At 46.5% G+C, this 18,104-nt stretch overlaps 1 protein-coding gene across 1 annotated transcript; it reads right to left on the reverse strand.

The window, feature by feature from the left end:
* Positions 1–5,994: 5,994 nt before the first annotated feature.
* RABAC1 (Rab acceptor 1) lies at positions 5,995–16,417 on the reverse strand. The gene is made up of 6 exons (XM_033158323.1): positions 16,334–16,417; positions 12,429–12,540; positions 11,514–11,726; positions 10,318–10,415; positions 9,175–9,276; positions 5,995–6,277 (listed from the first exon to the last, which is right to left on the reverse strand). Exons 2-6 carry the CDS (start codon positions 12,506–12,508, stop codon positions 6,189–6,191), a joined length of 582 nt encoding a protein of 193 aa, XP_033014214.1. The 5' UTR covers positions 12,509–12,540; positions 16,334–16,417; the 3' UTR covers positions 5,995–6,188.
* Positions 16,418–18,104: the final 1,687 nt, after the last annotated feature.

The raw sequence follows: 18,104 nt of genomic DNA on the forward strand, positions 1-18,104 counted from the left end.
GAAAACCGCCACCCCACACACACCTCAACCTCTGCTCTCTGCCATATTCTTCCTTTAGTTTTTCGGAGCAGCCTGGTGGGGGAGGGGGAGGGGGCATGGGTATGTGTGTGTGTGTGTGAGAGAGAGAAACGGGGTCATGGGGCAATATTTATTTACCTCGGCAAAACCCATATTCACCCGCCAACCATTGCCCCTACATCAAATTTCCCCTTCCATAGCTGGGAATGAACCCGGGGACCAGCAGCACCCCCCCAAAACAACATGCCTCGGATTATGTGAGCCAAACGGGACAGGGTTTCAGGTGGGAGGGTGGGGGTTTACTGTTATCTGGTTAGCAGTAGTAAAGCTTTTGACCCCCCCAGGTTTGGGGAGGGAAACTCCTTTTGCTCCGCTACCCTTGTCGTTTCCCATTTTCTCCCCCTACCCTGCTCCTGTGGGGGATATGTGTGTGTGTGTGTGTGTGTGTGTGTGTGTGTGTGTGTGTGTGCACGAGAGGGGAACAGAGGTCAGCCATGGATGAACCTCAACCGCCCATCTACGCTTCCTTGGCCCCCCTCCTCCTATCAAGTTTTTTTTGGGGGGTGCGTGTGTCGGGTGGCGAGTGTTGCAGCACAAAGGCAAACAACAAAAACCAAGAACAAAACGCGCCAGGATTTCTCGTCCCCTTTTCTTCTGGCTCCCGCACCCCTCCCCTCTCGACTCGGACTCCCACTAGATGTGTAAATGAAACCCAGGAGTCCAGAGTCCCTCTCCTGTGCATGTACAGATTTGCTCTCATAGGACCAAGACAGCAGCTTCCCCCCCCTTCCTCTGTGTGTGTGTATGCGGGGGCCAGGTTGTTACCCTTCTGTCCCAAGGTACCTCATTGAGAGGAAGCGGGGACCCTCCTGGCAGTCATTCCCACTGGTGCTGAACACCACCCTCTCCCCTTGGGCGGCCGTTTTCCCATTTCCTTGGCCCACAACCCAGTACAGAGCAGAGACCTCAGCCATAGCCCCCTCCCCAAGAGAAAATGTGCCCTTCCTCATCTACCCTGAGGAGGGAGGAGAGGGACCTCTCTGGCTTCTGACTGGGTGAGGCGGCTTCACCTCTGTGTGTCCTCCCCCCCCCCTCAACAAACCTTTATTTTCTTTGTGTTTTGGGTGGGGAGGGGAGTGGGGACACGAAGCACCCGTGTTTGGGGGGGGGATGTAGTCTGTCCTGTCCCATCTCCCCTTCCTGTTTTGGGATTGTGTTGTCGTGTGAACCAACAAAAACAAGGAGGAAAAAAAACCGATTTAACAAATAAAAACCAGAAGTGGAATATTTAATATATGAGATATAGCAGTCTCATTACATATATATATATATATATCTCTGTGTGTCTGTGTTTCTGTTAGGAGAAATGGTGCACAATAAATAGCCCGCCTGCCCATTACGCAGAATGAAGTGGTGAGACAAAGGTGTTGAAATTCTGGGCTGTACCAATTCAGAGTGGAAGTGGAAACCTGCGTTTGTTGTGTATTATTGCCCCTCTTACTAAGTACATGAACACACTGGAGAGCGGTGGCTCTCAAACTTTTATTTCCTTCTGGGCCACACTTTCAGAATAAAAATTTGCTCGTGCCACAACGAACGGTGACTCTGGATCAGAACTAGGGTTGTTTGAAAAGGTATCTATCCATATAATACAAAAAATAATATTTTGATACCATACTATACTGCACTGCACTGCAATGTTTAAATGTTTCTTTGATTGCCTACCTGCCACCCTTGCCACCCTCTCCTACCAAACCAGTGTGGCAGAACCAATGCCGTAGAAAAAGCTTTAGAGTAGCTCCACCCTCGCTCTGCTGGCTATAGCATTTATTTTTAATTTTTTTGCATGCACAAAGAACTGCCCCACTTCCCTCTGAAGTGATGCAGCCCAGAACTTGATCCTTCATAATGTGCCAGTTAGCTCTGAGAAGAAAACCCAAGAGAAAGGAAAATGTGCTTTAGATATGGTCTCAGCCAGGGGTAGGCAACCTAAGGTCCGTGGGCCGGATGCAGCCCAATCGCCTTCTCAACCCGGCCTGCAGATGGTCCGGGAATCAGCGTGTTTTTACATGAGTAGAATGTGTCCTTTTATTTAAAACGCATCTCTGGGTTATTTGTGGGGCATAGGAATTCGTTCACCCCCCCCATATATATATAGTCCAGCCCACCACAAGGTCTGAGGGACAGTGGACCGGCCCATGGCTGAAAAAGGTTCCTGACCCCTGGGACTCTCAGCCAAAACTTTTATAGGGCTGCTTATTAAGTCGTTAGGCATTAAAGATCTTGCACGGTATATGGAGCAAAATGATCCAAATGCCACTGTCATGTTCATCTGATCCGCTGTGGCTTTGCTGATGGGGAGACAGCTACTCTTGCTTAGCAAATTGGGGTGGGGCGGGGAGGAGCACACAGCTGGGCATCATGCTTGAATCAAATGTTGCCTATGTGACTCCTATGTGCGAGACAAAATTCAGACTCTAGCTAAGGATGGATTTGTTGTTCTGTGTTTGGCCACAGGAGGGAGACAAGCAGCCTCTCCCAACACCGCAGCAAACAGCTAAGTGAGGATGGCTGGTTGCAGGTGGCATTGCGGTGGGTTGGGGTTTGGTGGATAATAATAAAGAGAGAGAGAGCCTTGACCTGGGATGCCCTCCACTGCTCTTCCTCTCTTCCCCAAGTTCCCTTCTGAGGCTTCAGCTCTGTCCTGACCTCATCCTCCCCACTGTCTGGCACTGTCCTATAACTCGAAAGATGCCTCTTGACGCAGCTAATTTAATCGGATTGCTTTTTCCATCTGGCTCCCATGGGGTGGGGAGTGGGGAGAGAGGAGGAGGTCATCACCACGGCAACAGAAGGATGGAGAGAGAGAGAGAGCGCAGGGTATTGCCATGGTGACAAAGCAGGCTGAAGTTGCTGATGAAGGAAAGGTGGCAAGGCACTCGGAAGACCCAGGTGCTTGGCTGGGCGGTGGCCCGTTTTCACAGAATTCGTAGTGAGCCGGAAGGGACCTTGAGGGTCATCTAGGACAACACCCTGCAGTACAGGAATCTTGCACCAAACACGGGGCTCGAACCCACGACCCAGAAATTAAGGATCTCGTGCTCTTATCAACTGAGCTACAATTTCTTCCTCTCTTTTAAGTTCTGCAGAGCATTGGAGAGGGCTTTTAAGATGCCACTCTGCCACTGCCCCCCTGGTTTATGGCTGCCAAATCTTATTGCTGCCCTCTGCTCCTGTGCCTTTAACAGCAGGAAATAAATACATAAATGGAGATTTAAGCATGCCCTGCCAGAGAAATCAAGCCATGGTGATGGGAGGCAGTGCTTAATCATCTTGGCATACAATGGCAGTCATTAAATGCAGCGGAGCCTCATCATCTAGAGATCTAGGGAACTGCTGTATATACATATATTAAGGGGGGGTGCGCGAATCTGCCATTCGTGTTTCTTCATTCTAGCATCTTCAGGTGTGACCTGAAAACTACATTAAGACCTAGGCGAGCCGCCCTAATTTATTAAGTCTGCTACCTCCTCTGAAAATCCATTTTAGGACTGATGTCTGTTTGAGGCTTCAACAAGAAAGCCAGTTTTAATCTCAGCAAACGTGACTTGAAAAACAGCAGGGTTATCTTGGGCTGCCTTGCATTTAGGGCAGGGAAGCAACTTTCATCCATGCAGTCCATCTCTCAAAATAAAGACTTCGCAATCAACGTGTTTCAGGGTAACAACCTCTGGCAGCAAACACATGGTAATATGGGATGCAGTGAACAGGAACCGTCCTGCTGAATCAGTACAAAGGTCCACTCAATTCACCCTCCTGCTTCCAGCTAGGTGTTCCTAGGAATCCCGCAATGCAAGGTGTGATAGCAAGAGTCCTTCCTTCCTGTTGCATGGCTGTAGCAACTGGTATTCTATTTCAGTACTATGCCTAACAGGCAGGTGGCAAGGGAGTCCTGCAACAAAGTGTTGCAGCACTGAGTGTTCCTGCTCAAGGTTCCCGCCAGCAAGTCACTCTATTCCAGCCAGGATGCTCAATTTCATCTCGCCCTCCCAATGTCACCACTGAGCATGCTTGCTTCGCGAGCTGTTTAGGTTTTTGTTTCCCCTCGAAAGATTTGCTTTTACTCTGCTGCAAGCCTAGGGTTTTTGCAAACCCGAGGATGCTTCTCACTGGTGGAGGAAGAGGAGTGCAGGGGGAGCGCACCGCCCCCGGCAGCACAATCCCAGCAGGGTGCCATCGTGCCAGATCCCCCCGGTGCCAAAGCATGAAGCTCCACCACTGATGCTTCCTTCTTGTGTGTAGAAGGCACTCAGAAAACTGATGTTACCATTAGCATGTATGAATCCAGACTCCCCCTCCTCCGTTAACTACTCCATTCCCCTTTGAAAGTCATGGCCATCATCACATCTTGTGGCAGTGAGTTCCGTAGTTATGCACTGCATGAAGCAAATTGTATTTTTGTCCAATCCTGAATTTACTGCCACTTGACTTCAGTAAGTGACCTGAAGTTCTAGTGTGACGAGAGAATCAGGTAATTAGAAAGGACCTTAAAAGGCGTTGAGTCCAACCCACTAAGTCCAACATATCACTAAGGAGATATGCTGCTGAAAGCATGTAGCCTTGCTTTGAAAATGTCTAATGAAATAGTCTCCACTACCGTCCAATTCAGTCTGATCTGACTAGATTCAGTAGTACTGAAATAGAAACGAGAGCATGTACCACGGCTCAGGTGAAATCCCCTTGCAATTTAAACTCCTTGCTCTGGGGCAGCTTTGGGTAACCTGGTGCCCTCTAGATTTTGCTGGACTACAACTCCCACCTGAGTTGGGAGTTGTAGTCCATCAACATCTGGAGGGCACCAGGTTGCCCAAGGCTGCTCTGGAGCATCATAAAGCAAATTTGCTCCCTCGTCTCTGTGACCTGGAGAGACCGACCCGCCCCTCCGGCCGGGACCAGCTCCAACGTTAAATTCTGGAGAAGCCCAGCTGAAATGAACAGAATTAACAGTCCATCTTAACCTGGAATTTATTAAGTGCTCCCAGAATATGAATCACTTGTAAATAGCATAGTATTAAGAGCCCTTGCAATTTCCAAATGGATGAATAATTGCTGGGGGTGGGGGGGGGAAGAGTTAAAATTGCACAGAACCTGTAACATGAAGAAAGGGTGTTGCTATTCCATTAGTCATTGGGGGATAAAATAGGATGCAAATACATAGAGAGATTTGTAAAACTTTGCAAAAATGTTGCATACTGTGCCATCAGGCGCTAGGGGGAAAAAAAGGGCAGGACAGCTCACATGCATTTTAAATTGTCTTTGGCCACGTTAGGGACACAATCAAACCAAACGAATTATTCTGACTGATCTGCCAGACCAAAGCACTCAAAAATGTGGAGAATCTGGATGATTCATGATGCCACGTGTACGGAATTAGGTTGGGGGGGGGTTGTTATTGTTGTTTTTGCCCTGACTGTAGACTTTGGAGTTTTGATATTTGTTTGTTTGTTTGTTTTTGGTGGCTAACCCACTGTCAGCTCTGAGCAGCAATGACAAGAGCCCTCTCTGCTCACATTTGCAACGGCCTGCTGATGGCTAGCCTCAAAGTAAGCTGGCGACCTGGGGCAAGAGAAAACGAAGGAGCTGTCGTGTATCAACACACACTGTGTGTCCCTGTGACCTCTTGGGCAGAACACAGTAAGCACTTGGAGGACGTTCCAATTAACACTTCTGCTTCTTTAATGTTACTGACAGAAGATAAAAGGAGGCTGAACTAAAAGCTGTTCTGGAAGACCTCCAAGGCCCGGCTACTGGGTGAAGTGCAACGGGAGTTAAGTAATCTCACAAAGGCGGAGGGTCCTGGACGTGGCCTTATCACGTGCTCGAGATGGGAAAATCCAAGGGCGAGGTCATTGGGAATTCAGGGCAGGGGGGTTCCCAAGGAATGGGGAGACGAGAGGTGGGAGGCAGCGCCCCCCCCCCCCCCCCCGCAAAAAAGTAGGGAGAGCATCAAGGGTTTCTAAGATCTGGAGAGAGCCTCAAAGCCAGTCTCTTGGGGAAGGAAGGAAGGAAGGGTCTGGCACATGGCAATGGAATGGAATAGCAGCGGTATTTACACAGGACAGGGTAACAGCGATATAGGGGGCGAAGGGCACTTGGCTGCCCCACGCCATTCACACAGGCTCCATCTGCAGCTCATCGGTCTCGGCAGATTCCAGTTCATGGAAGGCGGCATGTGAACCAATAACTACCAACGTGGCACCTGCAGGAGGCGGCAGACCAGACAGGGAGAAAGCAAAAAGGTCAGGTTAGTTCTCTTTCCACAGTGATGGGGACTCTGACACGCTCTCTGTCTCCTCTGCAGCTGCTAAGGGCACCTTGGGCTTGTGGGGAGGGAGAGAAAGGAGGCAAAGTAGATAGGAGAGTCACGCAGAGTGGGATGGAAGACCTGGAATCCCCACCTGGAAGTATTATTATTATTATTATTATTATTATTATTATTATTATTATTATTATTATTATTATTTGTTTGTACCCCGCACATCTGACTGAGTTGCCACAGCCACTCTGGGCAGTTTCCAACAGAATGCAAAAATACGACAAACCAACGTAATACTACCACCCACCCATTATGCCAGCACTATTCTCATCAATACAGTTTCCTTTTCAGATATTGTTCACATAGTAGGCTTAACTCAAATAAGCTTTTTTCCCTGTGCAAATGGCACTGAAAATGTCAAGGGTAGCACAGGAACGGCATGAGATGCTGTCGGAAAACGAAAATAGTTCACAGAAGCAGCATTTCCACAAGACGGGGTTCTCTTCCCACTGTAGAGTTTTGTTTTTTGCAAGAACCAACTAAGGCAGAATGTGGTGCGCCAACTTACAGTACTCTATTCCCTTCATATATTAAAACAAAATAAAATAATAATAATAAAAATCCTTCCAGTAGGACCTTAGAGACCAACTAAGTTTGTTCTTGGTATGAGCTTTTGTGTTCATGCACACTTCTTCAGATACACTGAAACAGAGAAGTCACCAGACCCTTATATATAGTGAGGGAGTGGGGAGGGGTATTACACAGAAGGGTGGTGGGAATGGGTGATCAGCTGATAGGTGTGGAAAACCTGTTGACGACTCTTAACGGCTGCAATTAGTCTTGCAGGGAAAAGCAAGGGGTGAGATGGCCAAAGATAGCTTTGTCATGTATAATGAGATAAGAATCCAATGTCTTTGTTCAGACCAGGTCTCTCCATGGTTTTAAGTTTGGTAATTAGTTGCAATTCAGCAACTTCTCTTTCCAGCCTATTTCTGAAATTCCTTTATATTAAGACAGCTACTTTGAGATCTTGTATAGAATGTCTTGGGAGACTGGAGTGTTCTCCTACTGGTTTCTCTGTCTTGTGATTCCTGATATCAGATTTATGTCCATTTATGTAACCCTTCATATTATTATTATTATCATCACCATCATCATTATTATCATTATCACCATTATTATTATTATTATTATTATTATTATTATTATCATTTGCTCTGATGGTTTAGTCCACAGCCCACAGAACTACACTTTCTGACTGGGAAAGTTAACAGGGGCAGATCCCTCCGTTTCTTTTCTTTTTACTGTCCTCTTGTCTGGAGAACGTAAGGTGAATTAGTTTTATACCTTATTAACCTCTTTCTCAAGAGAAAACCACAGAGCTCTGCTCCTTTTCCAACCCCATCCCATGATCTGCTCCACAATGCAAAAAAAGAAGAAGAATAAAACAACCAGGGTCATATGCCAGGGCCCCTGAACTAGCGTAAGGCCGCAAATAAGGGTGCAGCAAGTGAAGCTGAACTGTGCAAGGCTGTGGGCTGAATTTGAGCAGGGTTGGTAGGGGCAACAGTAAGCGGAAGCCCATGAACATGATAAAAATGCAGACCTTGCAAAATATGAGTGTCAGCTGAGAAGCCTGACAAGCAGACAACCAATAATCAAGGCTTTGTGTATTCTGCAACTTGTAGGTGCAGGTAATGCACACACCCGGCATCCTGAGAATCTCAGGTTGCATTTCTTAAAAATAAGCTTCCAGTAAGGACTATCGCATCTAAGAAGTCAAACAGGGTGCTGAACAGATTTCTAGAACTAGGTGTTAGTGCCTTGCACTAGTGCCCTGCGGCAGCTAGACTGGTGACTGGGAGCGGATGCCAAGACCATATAACACTGGTCCTGAAAGAGCTACATTGGCACCCTGTATGTTTCCAAGCACAATTCAAAGTGTTGGTGCTGACCTTTAAAGCCCTAAATGGCATCGGCCCAGTATACCTGAAGGAGCGTCTCCACCCCCGTCGTTCTGCCTGGACATGGAGGTCCAGAGCCGAGGGCCTTCTGGCAGTTCCCTCACTACGAAAAGTGAAGTTACAGGGAACCAGGCAGAGGGCCTTCTCGGTAGTGGCGCCCGCCCTGTGGAACGCCCTCCCCTCAGATGTCAAGGAAATAATAAACTATCTGACTTTTAGAAGACATCTGTTTTAATGTATTTTTAATCTTTTGTTGGAAGCTGCCCAGAGTGCTGGGGGAAACCCAGCCAGAATGCCGGGGTATGTATGTATGTATAAATAAATAAATATTAATATTATTACTACTACTACTATTTTATTATCTGAAGGCAGCCCTGTTTAGGGAATTTTTTTTAATGTTTAATGTTTTATTGTGCTTTTAATTCTGTTGGGAGCTGCCCAGAGTGGCTTGGGGAAACCCAGCCAGATGGGTGGGGTATAAATAATAAATTATTACTGTTATTATTATTATACACAACAACTACTGACTAGCAAAAGCAGAATAAATTTATGCAAACTAAGAGGCTATTATGTAATGCAACCATATTTCCCTAAGTTATGCACATCACAGAATTTAGCTCTTCTTCCTGCAGGATTTATGCATTTTAAAGAGAGTACAGGATGCATTGTGGCACATGCAGTTATGAGCAGTGCAGGAGGGAAAGCTCTCCTCCGGAGCAACTCCACAGGAACACTTTACAACTTGCTGTTTGTGCAAGCTGGGGACTGTCTCCCAGATTTTCAGGAAACAAGAGAAGACACACACCCGTTCTATTTTATTACCCAGAAATGGAAGGTGGTTTGTGTCTCACAGCTGGAGTGTGGCTGTTCACTTACCCAGCACCCAGAAGACAGCAGAGCCAGCTCCCGCCAACCAGAAGAATGGAAAGGAGACGCCTCCAGCCAGGCCGTATTGGTGGGCTGTGCTGAGCTCCTTCCCTAAAAAAAAAAAGAGGTTGGGTGAGAATACAGGGGGCAGGAATACCCGGCTCACAATCTAACTCTCAGGGCCTTTCGAGACAAAGCTGGAAGCCCCACTTGCCAGTGTAAATCGACCACCGGCCCGACACAGAGTTTTGCCCGATTACTGCAAATGAACACAAGACGCCAAGCACTCTATGGTCTACTCTAGCTACAAACTACAGGGTTGGAGCCTAGCAAGAAAAGGGCATTCACCAGTGATCTGCATCATTCTTGTTGATGCACCGCCACCTGCTGGCTACTCTGGGAGCTGCAACCTTCAAGGATGCTTCAAGGCATGAGAGAGCTTCAAGGAGTGTTGCCCACGTAAGGGGACGGGGTGTCCGAATCACATGGCCAGGAACTGCCTCCTCTCTTTTCATGACATGAGCACAGCAGCACTCCTCCCGCCTGAGATTCCCAGCAACCGGTAAAGATCCCTGGAAGATTGCCTTCTCCCCAATATACCTACCCGAGTCCTATGCTAGGATAGTTCAGTCAGTAGAGACTTAATCTCGGGGTCGTGGGTGATTCCTGCATTGCAGGGGGTTGGACTGGATGACCCTCATGGTCCCTTCCAACTCTACAATTCTATGAGTGTAACCTTTTCAGAGGTCCTGCTCCAGGTACACCCGCTAAATGAAGTGAAACAGGTGGCTACCAGAGACAGGGCCTTGCAGTGGTGGCCCCCCCAGCTGTGGGAATATCTTCCTTATGGTTACTTTGGCACCAGGTGAAGACACTTTCCTTTTTAGCGTTCTGAAACACTGCTTTTATTCTGTTCTATGCTGCAGGTTTTTTATTTTTACAATATTATGTTTTGACTGTATGTCATTGTTTTATGCCGTAAACCACTCAGAAAACAAGGTTAGTGGGTGGCTTTAGATAAATACAGAAGAAAATAGGCATTGTTGTGGCTTCGGCGATCATGGTGGTTATGTAATCAGCACGCAATCTATTGGACTGGTATGAATTTTGCCTATCACACACAGCTTGTCATGCCAGCCTCCCTCTACGTACCAAAGACAACAAGTTGTGACTGCTGGGTCTTCAGGTAGATGATGTAACAGGCTCCGAAGAAAACAGCAAGCGCAATCAGGAGCAGTGGAGACGTGATGCTGCCAGGGCAGAGAGAGGAGGCCAGGGGGTTAGAAGCGTCAAGAAAGATCAAGGATCATCAATCCAACCCTCTCCCCAATCAAAGTAATAATTATAAAAGGGTTCCTGGCTTTGGGACATTACACAGTATTCCTCAGTGACCCTTAAGCAGCAAAATTCTGCATAACAGCTAAAGCCAACCTGCTTGCAGAATCTCCTTGTTATTTGTCTGCTTCTGAGAGCTACTGTTTCATATCGCAGGTGGCAGAACTGAATGTCTACCATATTTTTCGCTCCATAAGACACACTTTTTTCCTCCCAAAAAGTAAGGGAAAATATCTGTGCGTCTTATGGAACGAATGGTGGTCCCTGGAGCTGAATTGCCCAGGGGCCAAAAGAGGATCATGCTTTTTATTTTACAAATAGAAAATGGAGTGTTGAAAGGACCCTGCTCAGCAGCTGATCAACAAGAGATCGGGAGAGAGATAAGAGTCCTGGCTCCCTTTCAGCCCTGCCCTCCATTGTTGAATGTGCTGCAGAGGGAGGTTGTTTGTTTCCCCAGCGACATGTGACTGGCTGATTAGATTATCTGTCTAGAAACTGTAGAAAAGGCTCCCTTTCCTTTAGAAGCTGCAGAAATGTGAGTTGAACCCCATAAAAATTGGGCTTTTCCTCTTTGCTTTTCCCCCTTTGCAAAAGCAGCTTTCCTTTTCCCCCTTTGCAAAAAAAGCTGCAAAACTTTTAGCTGATCCTCAAAAAAACAGGGTTTTTAGAAGAGGAAAACCAGAAAAATATTTTTTTTTTCTTGTTTCCTCCTCTAAAAATGAGGTGCGCCCTATGGTCCAGTGCACCCTATGGAGTGAAAAATACGGTAAATCCTCCCTTGAAAAGTGAAATAAACGTTCTAGACCGAATGGAGTGGTCAGAAGGGATATTGCCGCATCTTGAGGCCCGCAGGGTCTCCATCCCCGTTCTAACTGTTTAAAGGTTGCAGCCTTCCCCTGAGACCAGCTTCTGTGGCTTATCCCAGCTGTGGGACAAACTGCAGCTCTGTGCATGCTCGGTGACGTCCTCAAAGTTAAGAGGGTTCCTTCCCACACCCTCAAAACCCCACTCACAGGCAATAGACGATGAGTCCCAGAAAGACGAAGACGTAGTTGCTCTGAAAATATTCCACGTTGCGCACAAGCCGCTTGCAGAGCTCCCCGAAATTCCGAGGCTTCCCAAAGCGCCGCTGGTCAATGAAGTTGGCCCAGGGCCGGATGGTGGCCCGGCGCTGATCCAGCCACTCCTTGGCGGGTCCTTGGGGGAGGAGAGCTGGGATGTTGATCCTGGGGAGGGAGGGGAGGCCAGGAGAACAGGGAGTGAGAAGAGGGACAAGTCACAAGAGCCACATGCTCCAAAAGAAGAGGCCCAGGACTGAGCCAGCAGCCTTCTTTGCTGGAGCAGGGATGGGAGAACCTGCTCTCAAGACAAGGGTTGCATTCCCTTTGGAGCCAACCTTCCAAGGAGCCAGATGCAGGCAGTGGGTGTGTCCAAAGGGTGCGCAGCTGGAGCTCGCAATGTTTCAATGATATATCAATATATCACCCAGCCCTAATGGGGAGGCCACTGCACACTCTCATGTACACAACCTTACATACAGCAGTAGACACCAACATAGCCTCCTCTTTGCCACTGCTCAGCTGTTTCCAATTCAGTGGGCAGTAGGAGATAGGGAACATGAGGAAGACTTATCTCTCTGCCCCGCTCAGCTCAGCAGCAGTCACAAGCTCATTGGGAAACCGCCACTTCTCCAATGCTTGCATTGCTTGGCCTACCTCCTTCTTCAGCTGCTGCCAAAAGCAGCCATTTCAGAAGGTGCTGCTGCCGTGGAGCTCTCTGGACCACCCCCAAGGAAAGGAAAGGCCCAGGAAAGGCTGCAGGGCCTGTCCAAACGACTGGGCAGGATTTGGGCAGTTTCTCACCCCAACCTTAAAACTATAATGCTCCATCCCATTTAAGGGGCTCCCCGACCCCTCCCAGCTCCTTACTTGGTGCCCAACACCGTCCCTGCTGTCTCCATTTCAGTAGCAGGGTTGAAGAGATGCTCTGGTCCTGTTTTGCTTGCCATTGCGCTTCGGTCAATTTACAGAGAAGGCAGCGCTACAGAAAGGTGGGAGAAGAGGGAGAGAGTCAGGCGTAACACTCAGAAGTTGGTTGCGGAGACAGGTGTGGAGATCGGAGTGCTGTGCAGAGAAAGCTAGGAAAGAAGACCATCTCAGGGCACTGCTGGTTTAGGATATAGAATCTAAGGGGCACTTCACACATTATAAACAGGCAAAAGAAAAATTAATGGTGCTCCTTTGGCTGCTTTCCAGTCCTCAAGTGTGGAGGCTGATCTTAGGGACATGTTGCATGTGTCTGTTAAGGAGATCAGCAATTTCACATCTGATTTGTTTAAGAATCACATACAAGCATAAGAAGAGCCTGCTGGATCAGACCAATGGCCCGTTCAGTCCAGCATCCTGTTCTCACAGTGGCTAACCAGATGTCTGTGGGAAACCTGAAAAGCAGGACCTGATAACCTGCTGCTCCTGTGGCTTCCAGCAACTGTTACTCAAAAACATTAAGCCTTCAGAACAAAATCGAAAATTCTTTCTAGTAGCACCTTAGAGACCAACTGAGTTTGTTCCTGGTATGAGCTTTCGTGTGCATGCACACTTCTTCAGATACCAGGTATTCTTCAGGTATCTGAAGAAGTGTGCATGCACACGAAAGCTCATACCAGGAACAAACTCAGTTGGTCTCTAAGGTGCTACTAGAAAGAATTTTCGATTTTGTTTTGACTATGGCAGACCAACACGGCTATCCACCTGTAACTGGAACTATGGAAAGCCTTCAGAAGTTAGCCTTAAACAAATATTTGCTGCCAGAGTGGCAAAGAGTTGACAGTGCAGACAGCCTCTGAGACGATCTCACCCACAATGCCTTGCTCAGAAGAAGGGCACTTTCCTGAAAGTGAGGGGTGGGTGTCCTGGAGAGCCTTCTTTGTGGGGAATGTACTCCAGCAATAGTATAGAAATGAGGCACAGCATCAAAAATACATCTGCTGTTCATCGGAACATGGCAGGGTTGCTTGTATTCAAAAGCAAAAAAAACCACCCACAAGCTTTTCTGCAGAGCTAACCCAAATTCTAAAACACTAGGAATTCTGAGTCCTGGATAAAATCATGGAAGTTAACAATATTGCAGGATTTCTTCTCAATTTCCTTAACTTATTCCGTTTCTACTAGCCACTAAGGGATGGGGGGGTGGGATAAGAGAATCTACGCAGAGTGTGGAAGATCTTCCCAGTGACTCCTGGAAATCTTAGAAAAATCAGTAGCCCCTCTTATTTCAGTAATTTGATTAGACAGTGCACAAAGAACATTTATAAAGCCAAAAAACAACAACAACAGAGAAAGGTGATATTCTGAGCTTGTGAGGAATTGTGGGATACATACATCATTCCTAATTGGTTATTTCACTTGCATGTAGCCCCTCTAAATCCTGCTCCCCAATACAAGGAGCATTAGCCACCAGAATTTTTACAAATCATAGCTACCCCTTCTATTTGTTTTTAGCTGGTAACCCAACAATTATCTAAGCACCAAGCTGATGGTTCCAGACATATTGTTTTTTTCTGCAACCTTCATTCTCCCATGCAAACAAATTCCAAATTAAACCACTCAGCAGCAGAATCTGACCAGTTTTACTTTTCAGGAGGCAAATTCGCAGTTCTTACTTAGCCAGCAAGTGCCTTATAAAACCACCCACCACCCTGTAAACAAATATATTCTGCACAGAGGAGCCAGCTGGCACAAAAAAAAGTGCCAAGCAGATGCAGAACAGTTACTGGTATTATCAAATAGACTTGTTGGATTAGAAGTCTCAATAGGAGGGTGGTATATTACTGACAACATAATTAATTAACTAATTGGTTAATTATGCTTTTAAGGTACACTGTTTTTAATGTCAAAACAAAATAAAAACTAAAAAAATTCCTTCCAGTAGCACCTTAGAGACCAACTAAGTTTGTTCTTGGTATGAGCTTTCGTGTGCATGCACACTTCTTCAGATACACGAAAACTCATACCAAGAACAAACTTAGTTGGTCTCTAAGGTGCTACTGGAAAGAATTTTTTTAGTTTTTATTTTGTTTTGACTATGGCAGACCAACACGGCTACCTACCTGTAACTGTTTTTAATGTGTTCAGGGAAGTTTTTAACGTTTGCTGTTTTATCGTGTTTTTAATATTCTGTTGGAAGCCACCGAGAGTGGCTGGGGAAACCCAGCCAGATGGGCAGGGTATAAATTTGGAATTTGGAATAATTTATTGGCCAAGTACATTTTCCAACATACATGGAATTTTGTTTCGGCTACATTGCAATGTAATACAATACAATACACTCGCAATACAATGACACTGCAAAGAAACCCACCCATAACTGGCCTCCCCTTCCGCTACACAACTACGAGTTTAACAATTTAATGCCACAAGGGAAAAAAACTGTTCCTGTGCCTGGCTGTTTTTGTGTCTAAAGTCCTGTAGCGACATCCAGATGGAAGTAGATCAAATAGATGATGAACAGGATAAAGAATACATTATTATTATTATTATTATTATTATTAGGTCTCTGATGGGGAACAGGGTGGGAAACCTGTTTTCAAAATCTAGCAGCAGAGCTGGCCCAAGGCACCTGATATATAAGCGCTTAGCTTATGGAATATCTCATGGAAGATGGAGCGAGCTTGTTCTCTCCTGCTCCAGAGGATAGGACCCGAACCAATGACTTCAAGTTACAAGAAGGGAGATTCCAACGAAACATGAGGAGGAGCTTTCTGACAGTAAGGGCTGTTCCACCAACTGACCATGAGGGTTCCTTCCAGCTCTACAATTCTATGATTCTAGTTACAGGTGGGTAGCCGTGTTGGTCTGCCATAGTCAAAACAAAATCGAAAATTCTTTCTAGTAGCACCTTAGAGACCAACTGAGTTAGTTGCTGGTATGAGCTATCGTGTGCATGCACACTTCTTCAGATACACTGAAACAGAAGTCACCAGATCCTTAAATATAGTGGGGGAGTGGGGAGGGGTATTACTCAGAAGGGTGGTGGGAATGGGTGATAGGCTGATAAGTGTGGAAAACCTGTTGACGACTCTAAACGGCTGCAATTAGTCTTGCAGGGAAGGGGTGAGATGGCTAAAGATGGCTTTGTTATGTATAATGAGATAAGATTCTATGATTCTAGCTTCAATCCCCAGCATCTCCATGCAGGGCTGGGAATGACCCCCCCCCTGCCTGAAATTCCTGGAAAGCTGCTGCCAGCACCGATACAGACAATAATCCTAAGCTAGATGGACCCCAATGGTCTGGCTGAATATAAGGCAGTCAGCACTGGATTTTGGGCAGTTTGGGCAGTTCTCCTGCACAGGGTGCAGAGCCAAAAGGAAGCCTAATAATAACAATACCTATATTTATACGGGTAAACATATGGGTAAATAAGAAACATTGGGGAGGGGGAGCGTCAAATTTTGTCCTCGCTCAGGGCGCCATATTACCGAAGTCCGCCTCCTTATTAGCCAAGATGCAAGGTTTAAGGAGAGAAGAGAGGAGCGGTGTCCAGTTTGGTTTACTGCCGGCTCAGGGTGGGCACCTAATCCCCTGAGCACAGCTTGATGACAAGGCCTTGCCTCGCTAAAGCCCTGATAGCGCAGGGTGTGTCTCACACATTTTAGCGGCTTTTGGGTGGCTTGCAAGCGGGGCAGGGGAGCTACAGGCTCAGAAAAATAAAATAAAAATAAGCCCCCTTCCAGGCGCGTCCCCCTGAGAGCGGCCCAGAGGATGCTCTGCGACCAAGACTCCCCCTGCATCCAGGGTTGCCCCTGGCAACAGCGGAACCCCCGCTCACTCACCTGCCTCCTTTGGAATTCGGTCCAGCTCCTCTCCTCCGGAAGCGGAGTGTGGCTGCGTGGCAGGGGGAGGAACGGGCGTTTACGTTAGCAGGCGGGAGGGGGAGCATGCTGGGAAATGTAGTCTTCACGTGCTAGCAGCTCCCGTAGCGAGTGAGGGCGAAGGAGAGTGCGGAAGCGCCACCTTTCCCGCATGGGCGTAACAAAAGCAGCCCGCCCCCCCCACCGATTCTTGGACTGCAACTCCCATCAGCCCTAGCCAGCATGGCTGGATGCTGAGGCTGATGGGAGTTGTAGTCCAAAACCTCTAAGCGGGACACCGGGGTGGCAAAGGCTGCAATAGACTAGAGCATCTGTGTGAAGTGTGCGTGGTTAGTTCCTGTTTTCTGGCTGGCGCACCTCTCACCTTTTTCTCATTTGCTAGGGAACCGGTAGGCCTTCTGATAGATTCCTGCATTGCTAGATGACCATGATCAGGATCCCTTCCAACTCTACAATTCTGTGATATTGCTGGACTCCAACCCCAGCATGCCCCCCCCCCCACAAAAACAAAAAAATCTGAAGGGTGAGGGCAATAGTGGCTTTCTTGTTTATGCAGTCGACCAGATCTATAAAGAATACTGTAGTATATGATATGTTTGTGCTTTCTGCAGTATAAGTATTTCATTTTGTTCTTATTTGTATTTTTTAAATACAAATAATTTTCATTTATAACAATAATAATTTACAACAATTATTTAACCAAGCTTTGACATTTTCAGTTTTCGCTCCCTTCCCCCTCTTTCTGCTGTTCCTTACATTTATTTTCGTCTTTTCCTGCATACTGCAGATTGCCTTAATTTACTCTTTTAATCATCTATTCTCATATATATCTCATATATTTTTATGTTTTGAACTGCCCTGTGATCTTCAGATGAAGGACGGTATACAAATTCAACAACAACAACAACAACATTATATATATAAAGTTGCAGGTTTTTACAATAATCCTGCCAATGTCTTGATCTGTTTACAGTTTGTTTATAAATACTCAATAGACCACTTCCACTCCTTTCTAAAAAGTTTATTATCTTGATTTCTTATTCTTCCGGTAACTTTTGCCATTTCTGCATAGGCCTACCCCATTAGTTTCTGTATCCAATCTTCTTTCTTCATGACCTCTTCATCCTTCCACTTTGGGGCAAATAACATTCTTGCAGCTGTAGTAGCACACATGTATTTGTATTAATTGTTGGTGGGTCGAGGATAAAGGACTAGATTTTTTTTCTTGCTTATCTGACCAATCCTTTGTATTTAATGGGTCAGTTAATCTTCCCTCAGCTTTGCAAACCTTATCTGTTTATCTGTTATTTTATTTATAGAATATTTTAAATACCTTTTAGGGCACCCTGACCTCACATTGCGGCTGTAAGACACATGAAAATACAGTGGCGATAAACAAAGAGGTTCTGCTCTTTTGCACGTTACCTCGGCCCAGCTGAACACCGATGGACTTACTTCCAAGTATACGAACATAGGATTACGCTGTCTGAGAAGGTAATATGGGATGGTTCAGTTGGGCCTGTTAATTTATAGCATTAAGTTACTTTGTACTCAATTGAGATAATATTTATTTATTTAGCTCCATCCTTGTTGGTAGTCCTTGCCCTGAGGCGCCTACAATCACCAGAGGTGAAGCAACAGAGGATAGGGAAGAAGGTGGCTGCATGGCTCAGCAGGCACGGAATGTACAATTGTCTGTGTTTCACAAGTGCTTGCCCCTTCATGGATCACT

This window comes from Lacerta agilis, chromosome 8, assembly GCF_009819535.1.
Source record: "Lacerta agilis isolate rLacAgi1 chromosome 8, rLacAgi1.pri, whole genome shotgun sequence".
Classification (NCBI taxonomy): domain Eukaryota; kingdom Metazoa; phylum Chordata; class Lepidosauria; order Squamata; family Lacertidae; genus Lacerta; species Lacerta agilis.

Coding starts and splice junctions, on each gene's coding strand:
- RABAC1 (XM_033158323.1), bottom strand. CDS start 12,508: ATGGCAAGCAAAACAGGACCAGAGCATCTCTTCAACCCTGCTACTGAA. Junction 10,416..11,513: donor GGACTCATCGTCTATTGCCT/GTGAGTGGGGTT, acceptor CTGCCCTGGCAG/CATCACGTCTCCACTGCTCC. Junction 9,277..10,317: donor GTCACAACTTGTTGTCTTTG/GTACGTAGAGGG, acceptor TTTTTTTTTTAG/GGAAGGAGCTCAGCACAGCC.